The 21,325-nt window shown below is 31.7% G+C and overlaps 1 protein-coding gene across 6 annotated transcripts; it reads right to left on the bottom strand.

Moving 5' to 3' along the window:
• Positions 1 to 1,733: 1,733 nt before the first annotated feature.
• On the bottom strand, positions 1,734 to 9,187 carry LOC113778791 (putative pentatricopeptide repeat-containing protein At1g12700, mitochondrial). 6 transcript variants are annotated; one of them, XM_027324291.1, is made up of 5 exons: positions 7,174 to 9,187; positions 6,030 to 6,103; positions 5,619 to 5,764; positions 4,129 to 4,415; positions 1,734 to 2,305 (listed from the first exon to the last, which is right to left on the bottom strand). In XM_027324291.1, the coding sequence occupies exon 1, from the start codon at positions 9,148 to 9,150 to the stop codon at positions 7,225 to 7,227; it is 1,926 nt and encodes a 641-aa protein (XP_027180092.1). In that variant the 5' UTR covers positions 9,151 to 9,187; the 3' UTR covers positions 1,734 to 2,305; positions 4,129 to 4,415; positions 5,619 to 5,764; positions 6,030 to 6,103; positions 7,174 to 7,224. The 6 variants fall into 6 exon arrangements, with proteins under 6 accessions (XP_027180092.1, XP_027180091.1, XP_027180089.1 ...); XM_027324290.1 differs by having other exon boundaries at positions 1,734 to 2,346; XM_027324288.1 differs by having other exon boundaries at positions 4,022 to 4,415.
• Positions 9,188 to 21,325: the final 12,138 nt, after the last annotated feature.

Genomic DNA, 21,325 nt, shown 5'->3' on the forward strand with positions numbered 1-21,325 from the left:
TGGTATCTTAACAGCCCATCGTGACTGATTCTCCTTCTTGCTACTGAACCGGTATTCCATATTAACTTCATAATCAAACATTTGTTCCATAGCTCAGTACTCTATTATCCCAAGCCACCTTCCTGTTTTGGTGCACACACCTCCTTTCATCTAACTTTAGCACCATACATCTGCTTAATCTCTCCTGCCCTAAGGAATGAAGCCAGTAAACTATTCACTTTTTTAATCAATGTTTTAGGCAAAATAAACACACTATACCAGTGCAGATATACTTTAGACAACACTGTTTGAATCAATTGCAACCGACCTCCATAACTCAATTTTTTGTTTGCCCGCCCCTTGATTTTTTGCTCCAATTAAATAAAAATAGGCTAACAGTCTTTGTACGATAGCTTAGATCAGATATGAGAAGTTATAATTGTGCACTTCTATCAACAACTAATATGACTCTAAATCACATTGAAACTAATACAAATGTTGGTTTGAAGGATGTAAAGGCTATTAGAAGAGTAATAAAATTACAACATTTGACGGAAATTAGAGAATGAAATTCAGCCTTTGATTGACTCATTATAATACAAAATTGATAAAACTCAAAAATTGATAATAAATTCTGTTCAATCAAGCATGCCACTCAAAACATACTTGACAGCCATACGAAATTGGGAAAGGAAGACAATAAGAGGGATGGCAAGTACATGAAAAGAGAGGGAAATGGGCCGTGGGCTAAGGGTGGGGAGATGAGGGGTAAGAGGTGGGAGATGGGTTGGAGAGAGTAGACTGGTGGCAAATGACAATTGATGAGGAGGGAGGAGATAGGTGTCCGAATAGAAGGGAGGTGGGATTGATCGTTGATAGGAAAAAAGATGTTGATATGTGGGTGGGTGGATATTTTGGAACATTTTTGTTGTATTTTTATGGGAGTGATTTTAAGTAGTTTTTGGATGTTTGGAAGAGTTAATGTGAAAGAATGCCTGACAAAAATATGGTCTTTGATTGAAAGAGCTAATTACTCAGAATATCGTTAAAAAAAAGAAAAGTCGAACACATATGGATATGAAGGGTGTAAGCAAAATTATGGCAACCCGACAGCCAAAAAGGCAAATTTTTTTTTTTAAAACTCTGGCACTGCCCTCATCTGTCACACAAAAAGATGAATTTTTTTAAAAAAAAAATTGGACTGCCGGCTGCAAAAAGATCATAAGCTTTTTGCAGAATTCTACCGGCAGCAGTGCCAGAGTTTTAAAAAAAAAAAATTTGCCTTTTTGGCCGGCAGCCATAGTTTTGCACTACACCCTCGTCAGATCCATATGTGTCCGACTTTTCTTTTTTTTTTTTCAATAATATTCTGAATAATTAGCTGATTGAAAGAGTCAGATATGCAACAAACATTGGTAAAACACAGGCATCCTTTGTTCATTAGGTTTTTAAAGTTAACGAGTGCAAGGAACCAATACTCCTCCTTTTGCATCTGTAAAAAACTTATGATGTCTAACTACTTTTCATCTCAAACTTATACCGCCAGATACTGAGGTGTGAATGTCATGACCTCATTAGTACATGATTTTTCCCTGCACAAGGCAGCATCCCATTTTTTTTTTTTTTTTTTGTTTTCATTGTATTATTTGTATCACAAAAGATTACATTGAAATATTTTCCTTGTTTTTTAGTAAAATAATTTACAAATCCTAGGTAGATAATTAATGTCCAACTTGTTAACGTATACCGGAAAATTCCACCAAAATTTCACATAATACATATATTAGTCTTGAGCTATAGGCACGAAGTCCTACTCCTACTTAAAAAAAATACCTATATCTTATGCACAATACAGCCTTGTTGAATTAGACAGAGTCGTACAAAATTCCAGCTCCAAGCCCTGGGTAGTTTACTTATGAAATAGTAGTTGAATGAGTGAGAATTACAGAGGTTTTTCATTAACTTGGTATACAGGCCACTGATGATCTCGCATACAAATTGCGCTCCAAAGGACCTACCTTGCCTGCGATAATTGAATAGTTTTTTGATCTTGTGCAGATTCATCAGCCCAAACAAAACTGTTAGGACACGAGGGAGACTTCCCGATATCTTTCTTCTTCAAGCTGCTCCAACCCTACCGATACCACAGATAATCCCACTCCTTGGTGCGTCCTTATAAATTCTGCCTTTTTTGACTGCGTTCTGGATAGCTTTGGGTGCAAAGCAACACAACCTAAAAGATTGTCTCAATATCTTTGGCATCAAAAGCATGCAAGATTTTGTCCACGGTGTCCTCGAGCCTTTTCTCTTTCAGCAACTTCTTGCTCTGGAGATTGATCACAAGTCCATGGATACTTAACATCATCCCTGGCACACACTCCGCAAATATGCAAATTTACATAGAAACAAATAGTATGCAAGGACAGAATCCAACCATAGAGTAACTTATTGACCAATTTAAACACATCTATTTGTCCGACACAGCAAGGAGTTTACTTAGCATCAACTGAGACCATCTATATCAGGAATAGAGACAAGGAAAGTCCCTCAACAAACTTTTTTTCCCTGAATACTTTCATCAATTTTTCTAATTTTATGATTCTGATCTCTTTCTACCACATCTTGTAATTCACAATAAGTCTTAGCTAGTTGTCTATCTAATAGATGACAAATTGATGAAAATGCCTGACAAAGCTTCCTATCAATTCGAACGAGAGATAAAATGACCTTAAAGCTAAAGACATAATCATGGGAGTTTGCTTTATGCTAGTGTGAAGTTTAACGAGTTCTGTGGAAAAGAATTCTTCTATGGACTTTTTTGGAGCTAAGCTGGCATAATATTTGTAAAGGACACAAATCATATACCAATAACTTAGCTTTTGTCAATTTCACAAGAACTCAGAAAGTAGTACTGCAGTGCAAAAAGCAATTCATAAGATTGTGCAATGCTAAACATTCAATGATTCTTCTGTCATATGTAGGAGGCAAAACCAGAACACATCCAGGATGTACTGACCAACAGGCAGACCAACAAGTTTTTTTGGTTTGGTGGCAAGGAGTGCCAATTTATTTGCAGAAGATGTTTATTCCTCGAAGTAGAAGATATATACCAAAAAAATTCCAGAACTCATAATTGCCAAAGAAACAAACTACTAAATGGTGGAGTACTTGATACACTCTAGAGCTACAGCCACAAATGACGAGAATCCAAAAGGTTGTGAAAGGTGATCCTTTTGGAGAACTAAATGCTGAAAGGAAGAAACAGCATATAACAAGAGAAAAAAAATACTAAGTTCAGGCTACTGCATGAAATATACATAAGGCAGCATACAGCAAAAATAAAAAATCAAGTTGCACTTTTGAGAAAATCCAATCAAGCAGAAAATTATTGTGGAGGAGGTGGTGGTGATGTTGGTGGCACTATTGAAGATAAATCATAGGACAGCTCAAGTTCTCCAAAAAGGCATTGCATATCCATTCTTGCTCCGATTCAGATGAACTTGGTTCAACATCCAACTAAACTTGAATTTAATTCCCAAATGGTTTGGTCTAGCATCACAATTGAATTGATGGCAGGGTAAAGCTCTTTTAAATTAAAGTTGGCATTGGATTGGATGTTAAACGAAAGTTCATCTAGATAAACGAAAGTTCATCTAGATCGGTGTTTCCTTGAAATGCAATTCAGTGCTTGCACATGGAGGTTCTCTCTTGTATACTCTCTTCTTGAACAAAATCGTAGCAGCCATAGTAGCAGATAAAAGCAGTAAGTCTGAAAGAGTTTGGATGCAAGATAACTGACTCAAACACCACAAGAAACTTCTAATTAGAATTGAAACTAGAGACAACCAACTCAAGAAATGGACCTACTAACAAATTAAGGAGGAAACGAAGTCTGCCTAAGACAGATTAGTTTGCAATTGCACAAGAGTACCGACAACACTTTGACACAAGAAAAATAGTGTAAAACTTCGACACAAAGCTAAATAAATAGATCAATTAAGCAAGTTTAAATATTCCAACACCACTGAATCAAGGCATTTACCTGTTTCATAATGCGCAGAAGACTATAACAGGAATACAAAACCCTGAGTTATAGCCATATTGCAGAACGAGTCTGTCTGGATTTCAAGAAAGAATGGAATTACTCACCTTATCTAGCAATAGTACGTCCTCCTCCTCTTCAAGCAGAAATATTGCAGACTGACAGGTTACAAGTTGTGCAAGAGTCACACCAAATACATCTGTCATCTCCAAAGGCTTTACAGTTATTCAGGGGCAATGTGTCCCATGGTTCCCTGGATTTGAGTTGTGATGTGGTAGTTTTGTAACCACTAAGAAAGCTGCAATGTCATCATCCAGATGGATGTTTCCAGCCTTCAAATCTCAGTGAACGATTTTCAGATTGCAATGCTCAAGCAGGTACTCCAGGACATGTGCTGTAGGCACAAATAAATATTTACAATCACTGAAAGGTCATTGTTATCATTGCAAATCAAGCCCAATAAAAACAGGCACAAGCAACAAATATCTCTCATTTCCACCCCAGTGACCAATAGTACCTTATCAAACAATAATAAATAATGGTTACTAGTATTCATGATATGCATTCAGTATTTCCATTCTACACTGAATATCTTTTTCCAGTAAATTAATGTACTGCATACAGTACGAACGAATATTGTGATGTAATTCTTCAGCAAACTAAACTAGCTACAGAGAATAGACGCTACTACTAGAAAAATCCCGTTAACAGAAAATTTTTATCACAAACTTTTTTCTCTGAATTCAGAAATATTAGTTTTTTCATCTTACAATTTGGGTATTGTTGCACAAAATTTGAAACGCTCCTGCATAAGCTATTAGAAAAAAACTTTTATTGTTTCCCAATGATTAAGTTGTCTGTAGGATAGTATCTTTTCCAATCAACATGATTTCAAAGCATATAAAACAGAAGAGATTTAGAAAAAGACAAAGCACAGAAAGAAGTTTTTAGATTGTTCTATTGCATGTTCAGTTACACATTCATAAGATTTCAATGCAAGACTTGTCCTTAAATGTTTGTTACCAAAAAATAAAAATAGAATAAATTAAGACCTGCACTTAAAATTCTCAGAACCCTACTTAAACTGATGTTATGTACGACGTGATTTGAAGTAATTTTGCGGTTTAAACTCGTCCATCTGAGGATGGTAAGATAGCAATCAATGGACGTTGAATCAAAACAGGGAACCGTACAGCTTTTACCCGATACGTACTATATCCCAATCATGAAAGAAAGAGATTAAATATTAATAACCTAAATACAAATCACGTTCCCTGTGAAATTGAATCAACTTGATTTTAGCCTCTCACTATATCTCTCATCCTCAATAAGATTACACAATGGGTTAATCAAAAAAAAAAAAAGGTAAGGGCTATCCCTAGTTGTGTTGAATCTAGACATTCATATTTAGAAGTGGGAGCATTCTGGATTCATTTCGATATGTTTTTCATTTTTTTTAAATCGTCTATCAGATGTGCTAAATTGAGTTTTAAACTAGCACAAATTCAATGGAAACTTAACTCCATGCATGTGACGACAGTTTGGTAACATAATACCTTCTGAGCTAAACTTAAGCTGAATGTGGCATATTACTAACCAGAAAGCATTATTGAAATCCCCACCATAGGACAAAAACATGAGCAAGAAGACTTCTTCTTCTTAACAGCACCCAAAAACCTGCTACGGTCATTCTCTTTGCAACACATGTCGCCATTGCAAACTAGTGCATGCAGTATCAAAACCCTACAAATAAAATCTACATCAGAAGAGCTACATGGTAGATCAACAACAGATCAATTCTTAATGCTGTTTTATAAGTTACTAGACAGTTTACTTCTTCCACAGCCAAAAGAAATAATCCATCACTCTTAATCACAAGATACTTAAAAAAACATAATTATAGAGCCATAGGATTTGTTCCCAAGAGTGATTAAGAAATAGTTTTAACTGCTTTAACTGATTTCTAACATATAAAATTCATGATGACTATTTCCATACATTTTAATACCTGATTAATTGTTTCTATCCAGTCTGAGCTGATGTCAAATCTTCACACTCTGCAATACAAATTCCACCCCTCTCCTGCTCAATCCAAAAAGAACAAGAATAAGAAAAAGGAAACTGGTAGATACAAAGTTTGTTAGACTAGACCAATTATATTATTACCGACCTTTTTTTTTAACCATTGCAGATGGTGATCAAATGAAAGTACAGTTTTGCAATAAAAACCTTTCTTTAGTTACCATTGCAACTTAGGAACAACCAAATATTAATCTTGAAGAATCCCATAATCAAGTATATTGTTAATGAACAACCAAACACACAAATGGATTTATGTATGAGGAGAAATATATGAGAGAGAGAGAGAGACAGAGAGAGAGAGAGAGTTTCTTGGATGAATTATTTCAAGTTATTGCAAGAGAATGATATTTTGCCACACTTCTACAGGATATCTATATAATTTGGCACAGCATTGACAATTAAAGGGGAAAATAATCAGAATACCTTTTCCTGGAGCATACTTGAAAAGTTCAGATTCTGTCAAATGTTGTGAAAAAATAAATGGACATGCCTATGGACCTCAAAATATGAACCCAAAGCAAGAAGCTAGTCTAGAAAGTTTTTACACTTTTGAACTGGTGGCATATTTGGGTCCGTTTAGCAATTGAAGTAAAAGTAGCAATTTTATCATTCTTAAATGAAAAAAATTTCCTCAAAATTATAGAAATACAGCTTGAAACTTTTCTAGAAATAGAATATCACAAACTATACTTGCAGATGATATTTAAGTCTTTACTTTCAACAAATTCAAATAGTGGCTATCCAAACTGAACTTAACAGGCAAGCTAAAGCACCAACGCCCAGGAAAAATGAAGAAAAATAGCCTGTTCAAGTTATCACTTAAGTGATATGCCACATTGAGGTTCTCCATGAAAGGACAAACAAGAAGTCTTGAAAAGAAGGAGTACAAATCCACTTAATTGCACCAAATTCTGTGGATTGCCACACCAAACAATTGAACCTCCCTAAGGAATGCGGCTTCTCCACCAGACTGATGATCTCTGAGGTGTTTCACAAACTATCACCAAGAGAGCTCCACTAAGGCTCAGTTGCAACAAACATGATAACTAATAACAGGATCAAATGCAAACCTAATTAATGTTTGCTCAAGGCCAAAAAACAGCAGGACCAACATGTTGCAACTAATGTGAAGGTCCTCTTTGTCCTCCATCCATGAACTTCTTGCTATCGGGATCAATCTTCAGCATCAACATTGGTAATGAAGGATTGTTCTGATTTTTAGCAGATGAATCAAGTAAAATGGAAAAAGTAGATGCATCCAGTGAGAATCCTCTATGAACCATTTCTTCATAACAGACCATTGCATCGTCATAATGACCTCCCTTGAGGAGTCCTTGCAGAATAACATTGTATGTAGCACCATCTGCCAAGCAACCCTTCTCTTCCATTTTTTCAACAAGCTCTTTGGCTTCGATGAGCAGACCTTCTGAAAGCAAGCCAGCAATCATGATGGTGTATGTTCTGACATCAGGATCCAATCCTTTAAGGCAGAGACTGTTGAAAAGATCTCGAGCACTATCGAGCCTTCTACTTTTGCACAACCCATTAAGGATGATACCGTACATTTGTACATGAAGATCTACTCCATCAACTTCCATTGAATGGAATAACTGCAAAGCTTCATCGACATTTCCAGTCTTGCACAACCCATCCAACATGATGCAGTAAGTGAAAAAATTAGGATTTAGGCCAGCAGCTTGCATCTCATCAAAAACTTCTCTTGCACTGAGATACCTTCCTGCACTAAATAACCCCTGCAGGACAGTGTTATAAACAACAATATTAGGTGTTAAACCTTTGTGTTGAAGTTCTCGAAAGAGATTCATGGCTTCTTCCACTTCCTTGTTCTTGAAATAGGCATTTATCAGAATAGCATAGCTATGGAGATCAGGAGTAAGGCCACTAGTAACCATGGTACTAAAGATTCTCCCTGCTTCATCTATTCGGCAATGTAAACAGTATCCATCCATTAAGGAATTGTATGTGACCAGATTGGGAGTCTGACCTTGCTGAATCATGATGCTGACTACCTCTTCAGCATCTTCTGCCTGTCCTTCCTTGCACAGTGCATCCACCACTATATTAAAAGTAAAGACATTCGGAACAATTTTATAATCCTTCATCTCAGAGAAGAGCTCTTTGACCTCCTTCCATCTGCTTAAGCTGCAGAGACCCTGAATCAAACAATTATAACTGACAACATCCGCAGGTAAGCTCTTTTCAATCATCTCCCGGAAGAGTGCAAGAGCTTCATCAACCATTTTATCCTTGCACAAGCTGTCAATGATAGTGTTGTACACAACTGTATCAGGTTTACAAGATCTTCGTCCTTTTTCCATTGATCTGAGGAAGTCGATGGCAGTTTGAGTGTTTCCCACCTTACACAAGCCATCTATTACAATTCCAAACATAACTTCATTGGGCTCGCAAACTTTGTTGTATATTATTTTTTTGAACAATTCTTGTGCCTGAGGAACCTTATGCTCTCGAAAAAGTCCCTTAAGTAAAGTGCTAAAGCTGACTACATCTGGCACAAGACCACGTTTGAAGAAGCCACCCAATATGGAAAACCCCAAATCCACTCGACCCACGAGGCAGTAACAATTAATCACAACATTGAGAGTGTACTCATTAACTGGAATGCCCTTGACGCACATGTCCCTAAACAGGTGAATAACGGAACAATAGTGCTTATTCATCTTAACAATACGGTCCAGCAGTTGAGTGAAATCAATAACAGAAGGCAGAGGCCTCATTCGGACCATCTGCTTGTACAAGCTCAAAGCATCATCAAGACTGTTGATATTACTAAAATCATTCCTCAAACCAGATTGAAATTTTAGAGCTTTTCCAGAAGACGACCTAATTTTACTACTACTAGCAGAGTAAAAAGCTAATTGGGGTATAGGGTTTGCGACTGCAGAGAGAAATGAAGCAAGAGTAGTACAACTAGCAGGAGCAGTAGTTCCTAATGAAGCCGCTGCTTCCTGAGACTGAGCAATGGTAATAATTATGGCGGAAGAAGCTCTTCTCTGCATCGTCCTCATCGTCTCCTGGTCTGAGATGAATTCTTGATCTCTGTTGTTCTAGTAACTCATTTCCTGCTAATTGCACCAATTTTTTAATGGCTATTGTATTAAGGGAAAACTGCACTTTTCATCCCCAATATTTGGGATATTGGATAATTTCAGTCCAAAAGTTTCGATCAAAATACATTTCATTTTTTCTAGTTTTATAATTTCGATCAATTAAAGCTTCATCCAAATACATTTCATTCTTATAGTTTCATAAATTTGAACAATTGAGGACAATTGAATGATTGTCAACCAATTTGGACCGAATATCATCACATGACTAATATGTCAGGTTAATCATTGTATTATTAATACTTAATTCAGTTACTAATTAAATTATATAAATAATAATGAGTGTGTTTGAATAAGAGATTTTTTTTAATTTATGATATGATATATGTGAAACAAAATAATAGATTGGAAGATAGATAGACAATTTGAAAAACATATATATGATGCAACAAAACAAATTTGGGTTTGTTTGGATTGCGGTTTATTTACCAAAATATATTTGCTTACATCATCATTACAATTTCCAACACACCTTTTTATCTTCCCAATTACCTTTTTATCTCACATACATCACATCACAAAAAGTACTTCAATAAAAATATCTCTAATAATTCACAATCCAAACAAAAATTTTTGCAAATAAATGACAATCTAAACAATTCTTTATTTCACGTTAATATTTTTCTCCAATTGGTTTGTAACAAGATTGTTTGAAATTTTTCTCCAATTGGCCATAATGGGGTTGTTTCTTCTCCACGACTTCAATCCCTCTCAATCTTTTTGTTCAATTTGTGATTAAGACGAGACTAATGGTGGGTGAAATTTTCTTAATTTTTTCAAATGAGAAAGTGAATTAAAAAATAATTTTTGAGGTTTTGGTTGACCCAATGTTTTTTGTATTTTACTAATTGGTATGCTATGGTCAAGTGATGATATTCAATTCAAATTACTTGACAATCCATCAATTATCCTTAATTAGTCAAATTTATGAAATTATGAGGATGAAATGTGTTTGCATGAAATTTTAGGGATGAAATTGATTAAAATTATAAAATTATGGGGATGAAATGTGTTTTAATTGAAATTTTAGGGATAAAATTGTCCAACACTCAAAACAATAAGGAATAAAAAGTGCATTTTCCCCTTATAATTAAAATCCTCAGGTTCTATATTCATTGAAGGTTATAGTGGTCCAAAGAAAAATAAACTCTAACTGTAGTCATAAATTTTTTTTTTCTGGGTAAAATGACGGTAGTCATCGTTGAAAATAAAAAGAATATAAATGTTCTTATTGTGGTCAGATATTACAATATTTCAGTAGAAGTGAGCATAATCAAGAATTTAGTAGATTAAATTTTGTAATTTTCATAATCTTCTTTTGTGAGATACTGACTTAATTCGATTTTGAGTTGAACCATTTCAATTTCGATTCAATTTTAAAATAAGAATTGAGTACTACTGAAGTCAAAATGTATGATATACATACATTGCTATTATATAGTACAATATGCATTATAACGTAATGTAATAATATATTTCCATAGTAGCATATTTTCTCATATACTTGAATGTCTATAAGACTAATATACATTTTGCACATGATATTCGTGTATAGTATATATTTGTATTATTTATGTATTTAAATACTTTTTTCGATTTCGAGATTAGTAATTTCCGGATTCAAGAAACCAATACAACTTTCATACCTATGTTGAAACACATGAATCCGCATTTGTTCGAATTTTCGAATTACCGATTTCAAATTTTTAAATTCATTTTGAAATCAGTCGTTATTCAATAAATTCTGAGCTTGCACGCCCCTAGGCTCATGTCTTATTTGTTCTTGAAAATAGTCGGGTACCTCTCATTGTTACACCCTCCGTTTTTCTTTAGAGGTGGATGTGGAGTCTAGTATGATTGGCAAATCAACGCCATCAAGAAAAGGGAAGGCCTCATTTTCTCAAATGAGACAAAAAAAGATAGAATTGACTCAGCAAGTTCTAGTCCATGGAGCTTGAATAATGAAGTATTCTGTTAAGATCTGTCTAGCAGGGATACTCAAATTGGATTAGCAATCGATTCCCATGTTTCAAGTTGTGTTTTGAAACTCGGATCGGATCGATCGATTTAACCGATTGACCCGAAAATTGAGTAGACATCCTATCCGACTTATCCTAAAAAACCGTCAAACAAAAATTCGGCCTAATTAAAAATCGTGTTTGACTAGAAATAGATGAACCATTTCGAATCAAATTTTTTTCCCATATTTTCCTTTTTTACATTTTTTGTTTTTGTTTTTTGATTTTTTCTTTTAACTTGTGAGAACCCGTAAATTTCCTTATTTCTAGGCCTTATTTTAATTATTTGCATGCCTTTTATGCATTTTCTTTATTAGAAATTTTTCTAAATAATTTTTTATGAGTAAATATAGTTTTTAGAAGATTTTTCTAGTATCGGTTAGATTTTGAGAAACTAAGAAGGTATATCGGACGTGGGACCCGCTAGTTTGGATTATTTGAACAGTTACAATCTTCTTCACTTTCTAAAGTACTTATGTCATTATAATAATCGTCTTCTGAACTTTGATCTTTTTTATTTATTAATAAATTTATTAATTTATTTTTAATCTCTTCTTCTTCTGCACAGATTTCAGTAATTTTTTCTTTTAAATTACATTTATTTGCTTTATGTCCTATTTTCCCACATTTGTAGCAAATAATTTTCTGTTTAATAAATTTTCTTTTCTTTTCTGGTTTATTTCCTTCAGTTCTTTTGTATCTTATTTTCTTATTATTATATTTTTTAATTTTCTTTTTGTATGCAGAGGGTGATTTAATTCTTTTAATTCCAAATGCATCACAAAATGATCCTACTTCTTTTGTTTTTGAACCATATTTTATTTGTAATTTTAATTCTGAGCATAACATTAATCCTTCTTTTTTCACAAAAGCAAATAATTGTCCAAAAGTAATATTTTCAAATGAAATTACATCTGTTCCCATTTCCTTTTGTAAACTATCCATTATTCTTTGTGAAAATAAGCTTGGTAATCCTGTTATGAATCTTTCTTTCCAAAATGAAGCGTTACAATCTGGCCTTCTTAATACATTAGTTAAAAACATATCTTTATACCATCTAAAATCTGATAATGTTGGACATCTTAAATTTGTTAAAAATGTTTTATTAGAATTTAAGATGTCCAACATTATCAGATTTTAGATGGTATAAAGATATGTTTTTAACTAATGTATTAAGAAGGCCAGATTGTAACGCTTCATTTTGGAAAGAAAGATTTATAACAGGATTACCAAGCTTATTTTCACAAAGAATAATGGATAGTTTACAAAAGGAAATGGGAACAGATGTAATTTCATTTGAAAATATTACTTTTGGACAATTATTTGCTTTTGTGAAAAAAGAAGGATTAATGTTATGCTCAGAATTAAAATTACAAATAAAATATGGTTCAAAAACAAAAGAAGTAGGATCATTTTGTGATGCATTTGGAATTAAAAGAATTAAATCACCCTCTGCATACAAAAAGAAAATTAAAAAATATAATAATAAGAAAATAAGATACAAAAGAACTGAAGGAAATAAACCGGAAAAGAAAAGAAAATTTATTAAACAGAAAATTATTTGCTACAAATGTGGGAAAATAGGACATAAAGCAAATAAATGTAATTTAAAAGAAAAAATTACTGAAATCTGTGCAGAAGAAGAAGAGATTAAAAATAAATTAATAAACTTATTAATAAATAAAAAAGATCAAAGTTCAGAAGACGATTATTATAATGACATAAGTACTTCAGAAAGTGAAGAAGATTGTAACTGTTCAAATAATCCAAAATATATAAATGTCATAACTAAAAAAGAAGATAAAGAATTCTTATTAGACATAATAGAAAAGATTAATGATCCAATAGCTAAAAAAGAATATTTGGAAAGATTAAAAAGTTTAATTATCCAAGAAGATAAAATGCCAAAGATAATAGAACCTTTTAGCATTTCGAAATTAATAGATAAATATCCAAATATAAATATAATGAAAAAAGAAACAACTAAAGATCTTCAAACAGAAATCAATAATCTTAAAACACAAATAAAACAATTACAACAAGAGATTATAGAATTAAAAACAAAAGATTTAGAAATAGAAGCCAAAATAACCTTAATAGATAATCAACCCTCAACTTCTAATTCTAAAACAGAAGAAATATTTATATCAGAAAAACCAGTGGATGAAGATCAATATTTAAATACAATAGAAAAAATGACATTTCAAAAATGGTATGCTTTAGTAACTATTACTGTAGAAGATTTCAAAGAAACACATTTAGCTCTAAGAGATAGTGGAGCTGATTCAAGTTGTATTAAAGAAGGAATAATTCCTACTAAATATTGTGAAAGAACAAATGAAACATTAATGGCAGCAAATGGAGAAAATTTACAAGTAAAATATAAATTTACAAAAGGATCAATATGTAATAATGAATATTGTATTAGACATAATTTTATAATTGTAAAAAATATAAATCATGATATAATATTAGGAACACCTTTTTTAATTCAAATATACCCATTTGCAGTAAACCGTGAAGGAATTTCAATAAATATAATGGGAAAAACTGTTACTTTTAAATTCTTGACTCCAATAAGACAAAGAGAATTACAGATATTACAAACATCTTCTATTTATAAAACAATAAATACTATTACTAAAGTACAACAACATATAAACTATATCAAAGAAGAGAAATCTTATTTAAAAATTGAAGAACAATTAAAAGAAGCTAAAATACAAAAAAGAATTTCTGAATTAGAAGAATTATTGCAAAAAGAAATTTGTGCTGATATTCCTAATGCTTTTTGGGATAGAAAACAACATATGATAGAATTACCATATGAAAAAGAATTCAATGAAAAGAATATTCCAACAAAAGCTAGACCAATACAAATGAATTCTGATTTATTAGAATTTTGTAAAAAAGAAATAAAAACATTAATAGACAAAGGATTAATAACACCTTCAAAATCACCTTGGAGTTGTGCTGCATTTTATGTAATGAATCAAGCAGAAAAAGAAAGAGGAGTTCCAAGATTAGTCATAAATTATAAACCATTAAATAAAGTTTTACAATGGATTAGATATCCTATTCCTAATAAAAAGGATTTGCTTAATAGACTATTTAATGCAAAAATATTTTCTAAATTTGATTTAAAATCAGGATATTGGCAAATATTAATAACTCCAGAAGATAGATGCAAAACAGCATTCACAACACCTTTCGGTCATTATGAATGGAAGGTAATGCCATTTGGATTAAAAAATGCACCATCAGAATTTCAAAATATAATGAATGATATTTTTAATCCTTATAGTTCATTCAACATCGTATATATAGATGATGTATTAATATTTTCAGAATCAATAGAACAACATTTTAAACATTTAAATATATTTCTAAAAATAGTTAAAAAGAATGGATTAGTAGTGTCAGCCCCAAAAATGAAACTATTTCAAACAAAAATAAGATTTCTAGGACACAATATATATCAAGGAACAATAAAACCAATTGATAGAACTTTAGAATTTGCTACTAAATTTCCAGATGAAATAAAAGATAAAAATCAATTACAAAGGTTTTTAGGATGCTTAAATTATATAGCAGATTTCTTCCCTAATTTAAGAAAAGAATGTTCTATATTATTTAATAGACTAAAGAAAAATCCAAAACCATGGACAGAAGAACATACTCAAAAGATAAAATATTTAAAAGAAAAAATTGAATCATTACCATGTTTATGTCTACCTAATCCTAAAGCATTCATGATTGTTGAAACAGATGCATCAGAATTAGGATATGGAGGAATATTAAAACAAAGAATAGAAGAATCAAAAGAAGAATTAGTTAGATTTCATTCAGGGACATGGTCTGACCCTCAAAAGAATTATTCAACTATTAAAAAAGAAATTTTATCAATAGTTTTATGCATATCAAAATTTCAAGATGATTTATATAATAAAAATTTTTTGATTAGAATAGATTGTAAATCTGCAAAAGAGATTTTACAAAAAGATGTTCAGAACATAGTTTCAAAACAAATATTTGCTAGATGGCAAACTATTTTATCTGTTTTCGATTTTGAAATTGAATTTATAAAAGGAGAAAATAATTCATTACCAGATTTTCTTACTCGAGAATTTTTACAAGGACATGGATCGTGAAATGATGGCCCAAAGAACTGATCGAGAATATACAAATTATTTAAGAACCCAACGAGATTCTCCTAAATTTCTAAACAAAGAAGCAGTTCTTCAATCCAGAGGATATCAATATTTTATTCCAACCAGCAATGGAAGACAAAGCATTCCAGCCTATCAAATTTCCAAACATGATACAGTTTACATTCAGAGAAGCCCTTTGGCAACCCTTACACCAAAAGAAAGAGTTTTCCTTCTTCAAAGAGAGATTCAGAGAAACACTATTAGAATTCAAGTTCTGCGAAGAACAGGAAGAAATGAAGAATTTCTTCAACATTACAAAGACCAAAATAAACAATTATCTAACCAACTTAAAGATGTTGTTATTGATTTTGCAGGAATATGGATTCAAAAGCAGGAAATTCTAGACCAAAAACTCCTCAAGATTATGAGATGAGTCTTACTCCTATAACTCAAAATAGATTCCAATTACTATCAGACTTTCCAGCATTGACTTACAGTCAAGCTGCTTGTACTCCAACTTCTTCTCAAATAAGACCTCTTCAACAAATTCCAAAACCCTCAGAAAAATCTAATGAAAATACCTATTTCACAAAACCATTTACTCAACATATTACTTTAACCAGATTTCAAGAAGTACCTTTATATTCTACACTCAATCAGATTACTCAAAGAATCTTTCCTCAAAAATGTTTTTGGCAGCCTGATGATCCTTCCAAAACTTTGGATTATTATGAATTAATTCTTACAGATACTCAATCTGTGGAAATATTCCCCATTCCAGACAAGAAAAATCCAAATATTATCAGCCATTCAAAATGCATTATAAGGAAAGTTTGTTCTCCTAATGAATGGACTTCTCTTTATTCCAAGAAATCCTTCTCAGTAAGATTCATTCCAGATGGATTTACTTATCAAGATTACAAAATAGCATGGTATCGTGCTTTTTTGTATCGACCATTCAATCACTCGTGGTTCTTTACATTCAAAGAAAGTTGTAGCAGAGAATTTCCAATTTGGTTCAATCATTGGTGGAAATGGTTCGGTCCTCAACCAGAAATTCTACCTCCAAATGTTCTTATGGGATTTCAAACCTATCTCAAAAAAGCAAGGGGGGAAGAATATACGAGGCCAATACTATTTCACATGGAGTTCAAAGTACCATGGATATTTTTTATTTTGTAGGCTAATCTAGCCATTCCCATTTCTTGTAAATTATTTAATACTTCATATTCTGCTTTGCCATCTATATTCCATTCATAAATTGAGTCTCCATCATATTTAGTGGTACGAAATTTTGATCTTTCTTCATATTGAATATCTGGAGGGTTAGGTCTTGGATAATAATTCTTTGTACTTACCATTTTCCAATTTTTATTTTTATTATTATTATAAATTCTTCTTCTTTTTATTTTATTTATTTGATTATCTTTGGTTTCTTCAAATTGCTTTTCTATTGGTAAAATTATATTTTCTTCAATTTCTGAATTTATTGATTCTTCAGATGAATTATTTATATCTTCAGATGAATTATCTTCTGTTATTTGGTCTAATGTATTTATCTTAGGAGTTTGAGGTTTAGATAAATTCTGCAATGATTGTGATATTCTATTTAGTATATTATCTGTAGTATTTATTTTTTGATTATTAATACTTTGGATTAACTCTTGTTCTTTTTCTCTTGTCAAACTTCTAGGTTGGAAATGTGGTGCTGAAATATCATTAGGGAATTTAGATTCTGGTCTCTTTAGTGTATCTATTTTTGTATTTAATACTTCCATATGTTGAGATATTGTATGAAGAATTTGATTTGTATAATTATTTTGTTGATAAATCTTTTTGATATCTTCTAAATTTATTGTATTATTTGCACTTGATTCAGCTTCTCTACCCTTTTTAAAAGGTGAGGCTATTATATCTCCTTGTCCTATATTTATTTTTACTTCTTGTAATGGAGGATGTATAGATGTTATCACTTGATCATCTTTTAATTTCCATTTTTTATATAAATTAGTTTGAACATTAATTTGAGGTGTATGAAATATATCATTTATTCCTAATTTTGAAGTATAGAATGATAACCAAGTAAAGAAAGGAAAATCAAATTTTTACTTTTCTAATTCATTTTTCCATTCTATAATTAATTTTTCTTTATACTTAGGGTCTAATTGAAAGAACCAAATTCTTTTTTCAGTATTTTCTTCATCTTCAAAATCTTCTTGCAAGTATTTATGATTTATTTTGTATGGTTTATTTATAACATTTATTTCTCCTTTCATTTGTGAATGGGTTGGAGAATATTCTGATTGATTTTGATTTATAACTTCTGGAACAGGAGTTTTATATTTAAAAGTTGAGGTGCTTTCTAAGGGAAAATTAATTTCAGTAGATTCATAATTAGAATGTCTTGCTGGTAGCCAAGAATAAGTTGAATCAGATTTTTCTCTTAATGATGAAAATCTTATTAGAGTATTACCATCAGGTTTTTCTATAATATCTTCTGCAGTAGTTTGTTCTATATTTCTTGCTATTTGTGGATTTTTAATTTCAAATTCACTAGGTATAGTTATCTCATTCCATTTTAATCTTTTCGGAGTATAAGTTGTAGGTCTATCTGCATCTACTTGTAATAAAGTTGTTTCTTCCTTAAGAGTTGGAGTCATTATAAATTTAGGATTGAGGTGTGAAGATAAAGGTCTATAATATATTCTATATATTATTGCAAAATTCTTTGTATGTTTTTCAAATTCATTTCCTTGTAGATGAATATCTAATATTACTGAGTTAAGAATATGTGGGTCTGTTAAGTCTATTGAAAAATTTGGAGCACAGTTAAAATATATGGGTCCATTACAAACATTTGTTTGAATCATAGAAAGTAAAGAAGTTTTATATCGTTTAGGTCTAGTATCTCTTAATGCTAGGTATATTGGAGCGTCTACTCCTAGATGGAATAAGGGTTTTACTGCAATTTGTATTAATCCTATATGAATATATCGATATCCTTTACTTAAATATTTTTGAATTGTACTATGATTTAGTAATGGAATTGATTGATATTCTTCTTGAATAGATATTGTTTCTTCATGTGTTTTAACTGATAAAGCTGTTTTGAAATCTAACGGGCCTATTCTATAAATATGTTCTATTCTTTCTTCTGGGATTGTCCAATCTGAATTATTTATAGGCATATGATATTCATGACTTTGTACTATATTATCTTGCTTTGAATTAGATCCTATTTTTAGTTGTCTAAGAAATGCAGCCATGTTTAATATTTATTTAAAGTTTTACCTAATCAGGAACAACTGAGCACTATGCCGGGAACATCCTATCCTGGACTTACCAACGGTCTCACAAGGCTTCAAAGTCTTACCAATGATTTCAGTAAAATTTAATAAAATATGTAAACATAAATGCATGGATTTGCCAAATCAAAATAGAGAGTAATTCAAATAAGGTAATAATAATTCAAAGTCTTAAATATGCATGATATGTGTGGCTCTGATACCACTTCTACCCGGGCAATATAAACTTGTAATAATCATAAATAGTTGAACTTACAAAAATATTGAGTTGCAAACGGAAGCTGATGAATGTATAATCCTTGAATCTTCTTATTAAACTTTATTTGGAGAATGCTATACAATAGTATGAGTACAAGAGTAGTTGGGAGTAGTTGAGAGTAGGTTGAGAGTGGTTAAGAGTGGTTGAGAGGTTTGTACTAAAGGATTACACTGATTTTTTCTCCGATGCCTCTTCTTCTGATGTTGAATCTATTTATAGAGTTCTTCGAACTTGCATTTCATCTTCATTTGAATTTTATTTGCTTTTTCTTTGAAATGTGGCCGACATCTTTTTCAAAAGTCATTTGGATCTTGTTCGCATGGTCCTCCGAAAGGATCAAAAGTAGATTCGGATGATCCTGCTGACTCCTCAATTTTGTCGGTTTCTTCATTCTTATCCTGCTTTTGCAAATAGTCCAAATATTCTTTGAGCATCTTTGGGTCCTGCATCATCTTTTTCATTAAAAAGTCGTTTGTAATGGCTTCGGATACCATATTAACAACTTTTTCTTTTTCTTTCTTTATTGGAGTGGTTGGCATAGTTGAAGTAGTTGGCATAGTTGTTGTAGTAGGTGATTGATTTGTCCATTTGAGTTTGTCCCCTGTAGTTAGGAATCTTATCACGTTTGTTTGGTCTCCGAACTGTTGATTGAATCCTGTCCACCATTTGATCTTGAATTCTCTGACCAATGACATTGGAAGTGATTTTTCTAATTCTTGATGAATTTTGAAACTCCAACAAAATATCCATGACAAAATAATAAATTGGAAGATAGATAGATAATTTGAAAAACATGTATATGATGCAACAAAACAAATTTTTGCAAATAAATGACAATCTAAACAATTCTTTATTTCACATTAATATTTTTCTCCAATTGGTTTGTAACAAGATTGTTTGAAATTTTTCTCCAATTGGCCATAATGGGGTTGTTTCTTCTCCACGACTTCAATCCCTCTCAATCTTTTTGTTCAATTTGTGATTAAGACGAGACTAATGGTGGATGAAATTTTCTTAATTTTTTCAAATGAGAAAGTGAATTAAAAAATGATTTTTGAGGTTTTGGTTGACCCAATGTTTTTTGTATTTTACTAATTGGTATGCTATGGTCAAGTGATGATATTCAATTCAAATTACATGACAATCCATCAATTATCCTTAATTAGTCAAATTTATGAAATTATGAGGATGAAATGTGTTTGCATGAAATTTTAGGGATGAAATTGATCAAAATTATAAAATTATGGGGATGAAATGTGTTTTAATTGAAATTTTAGGGATAAAATTGTCCAACACTCAAAACAATAAGGAATAAAAAGTGCATTTTCCCCTTATGATTAAAATCCTTAGGTTCTATATTCATTGAAGGTTATAGTGGTCCAAAGAAAAATAAACTCTAACTGTAGTCATAAATTTTTTTTTTCTGGGTAAAATGACGGTAGTCATCGTTGAAAATAAAAAGAATATAAATGTTCTTATTGTGGTCAGATATTACAATATTTCAGTAGAAGTGAGCATAATCAAGAATTTAGTAGATTAAATTTTGTAATTTTCATAATCTTCTTTTGTGAGATACTGACTTAATTCGATTTTGAGTTGAACCATTTCAATTTCGATTCAATTTTAAAATAAGAATTGAGTACTACTGAAGTCAAAATGTATGATATACATACATTGCTATTATATAGTACAATATGCATTATAACGTAATGTAATAATATATTTCCATAGTAGCATATTTTCTCATATACTTGAATGTATATAAGACTAATATACATTTTGCACATGATATTCGTGTATAGTATATATTTGTATTATTTATGTATTTAAATACTTTTTTCGATTTCGAGATTAGTAATTTCCGGATTCAAGAAACCAATACAACTTTCATACCTATGTTGAAACACATGAATCCGCATTTGTTCGAATTTTCGAATTACCGATTTCAAATTTTTAAATTCATTTTGAAATCAGTCGTTATTCAATAAATTCTGAGCTTGCACGCCCCTAGGCTCATGTCTTATTTGTTCTTGAAAATAGTCGGGGTACCTCTCATTGTTACACCCTCCGTTTTTCTTTAGAGGTGGATGTGGAGTCTAGTATGATTGGCAAATCAACGCCATCAAGAAAAGGGAAGGCCTCATTTTCTCAAATGAGACAAAAAAAGATAGAATTGACTCAGCAAGTTCTAGTCCATGGAGCTTGAATAATGAAGTATTCTGTTAAGATCTGTCTAGCAGGGGTACTCAAATTGGATTAGCAATCGATTCCCATGTTTCAAGTTGTGTTTTGAAACTCGGATCGGATGACCGATTTAACCGATTGACCCGAAAATTGAGTAGA

This window comes from Coffea eugenioides, chromosome 7 (genome assembly GCF_003713205.1).
Source record: "Coffea eugenioides isolate CCC68of chromosome 7, Ceug_1.0, whole genome shotgun sequence".
Classification (NCBI taxonomy): Eukaryota; Viridiplantae; Streptophyta; class Magnoliopsida; order Gentianales; family Rubiaceae; genus Coffea; species Coffea eugenioides.

Excerpts from the sequence above, each read along its gene's own strand:
- LOC113778791 (XM_027324291.1), bottom strand. The coding sequence starts at position 9,150 with ATGAGGACGATGCAGAGAAGAGCTTCTTCCGCCATAATTATTACCATT.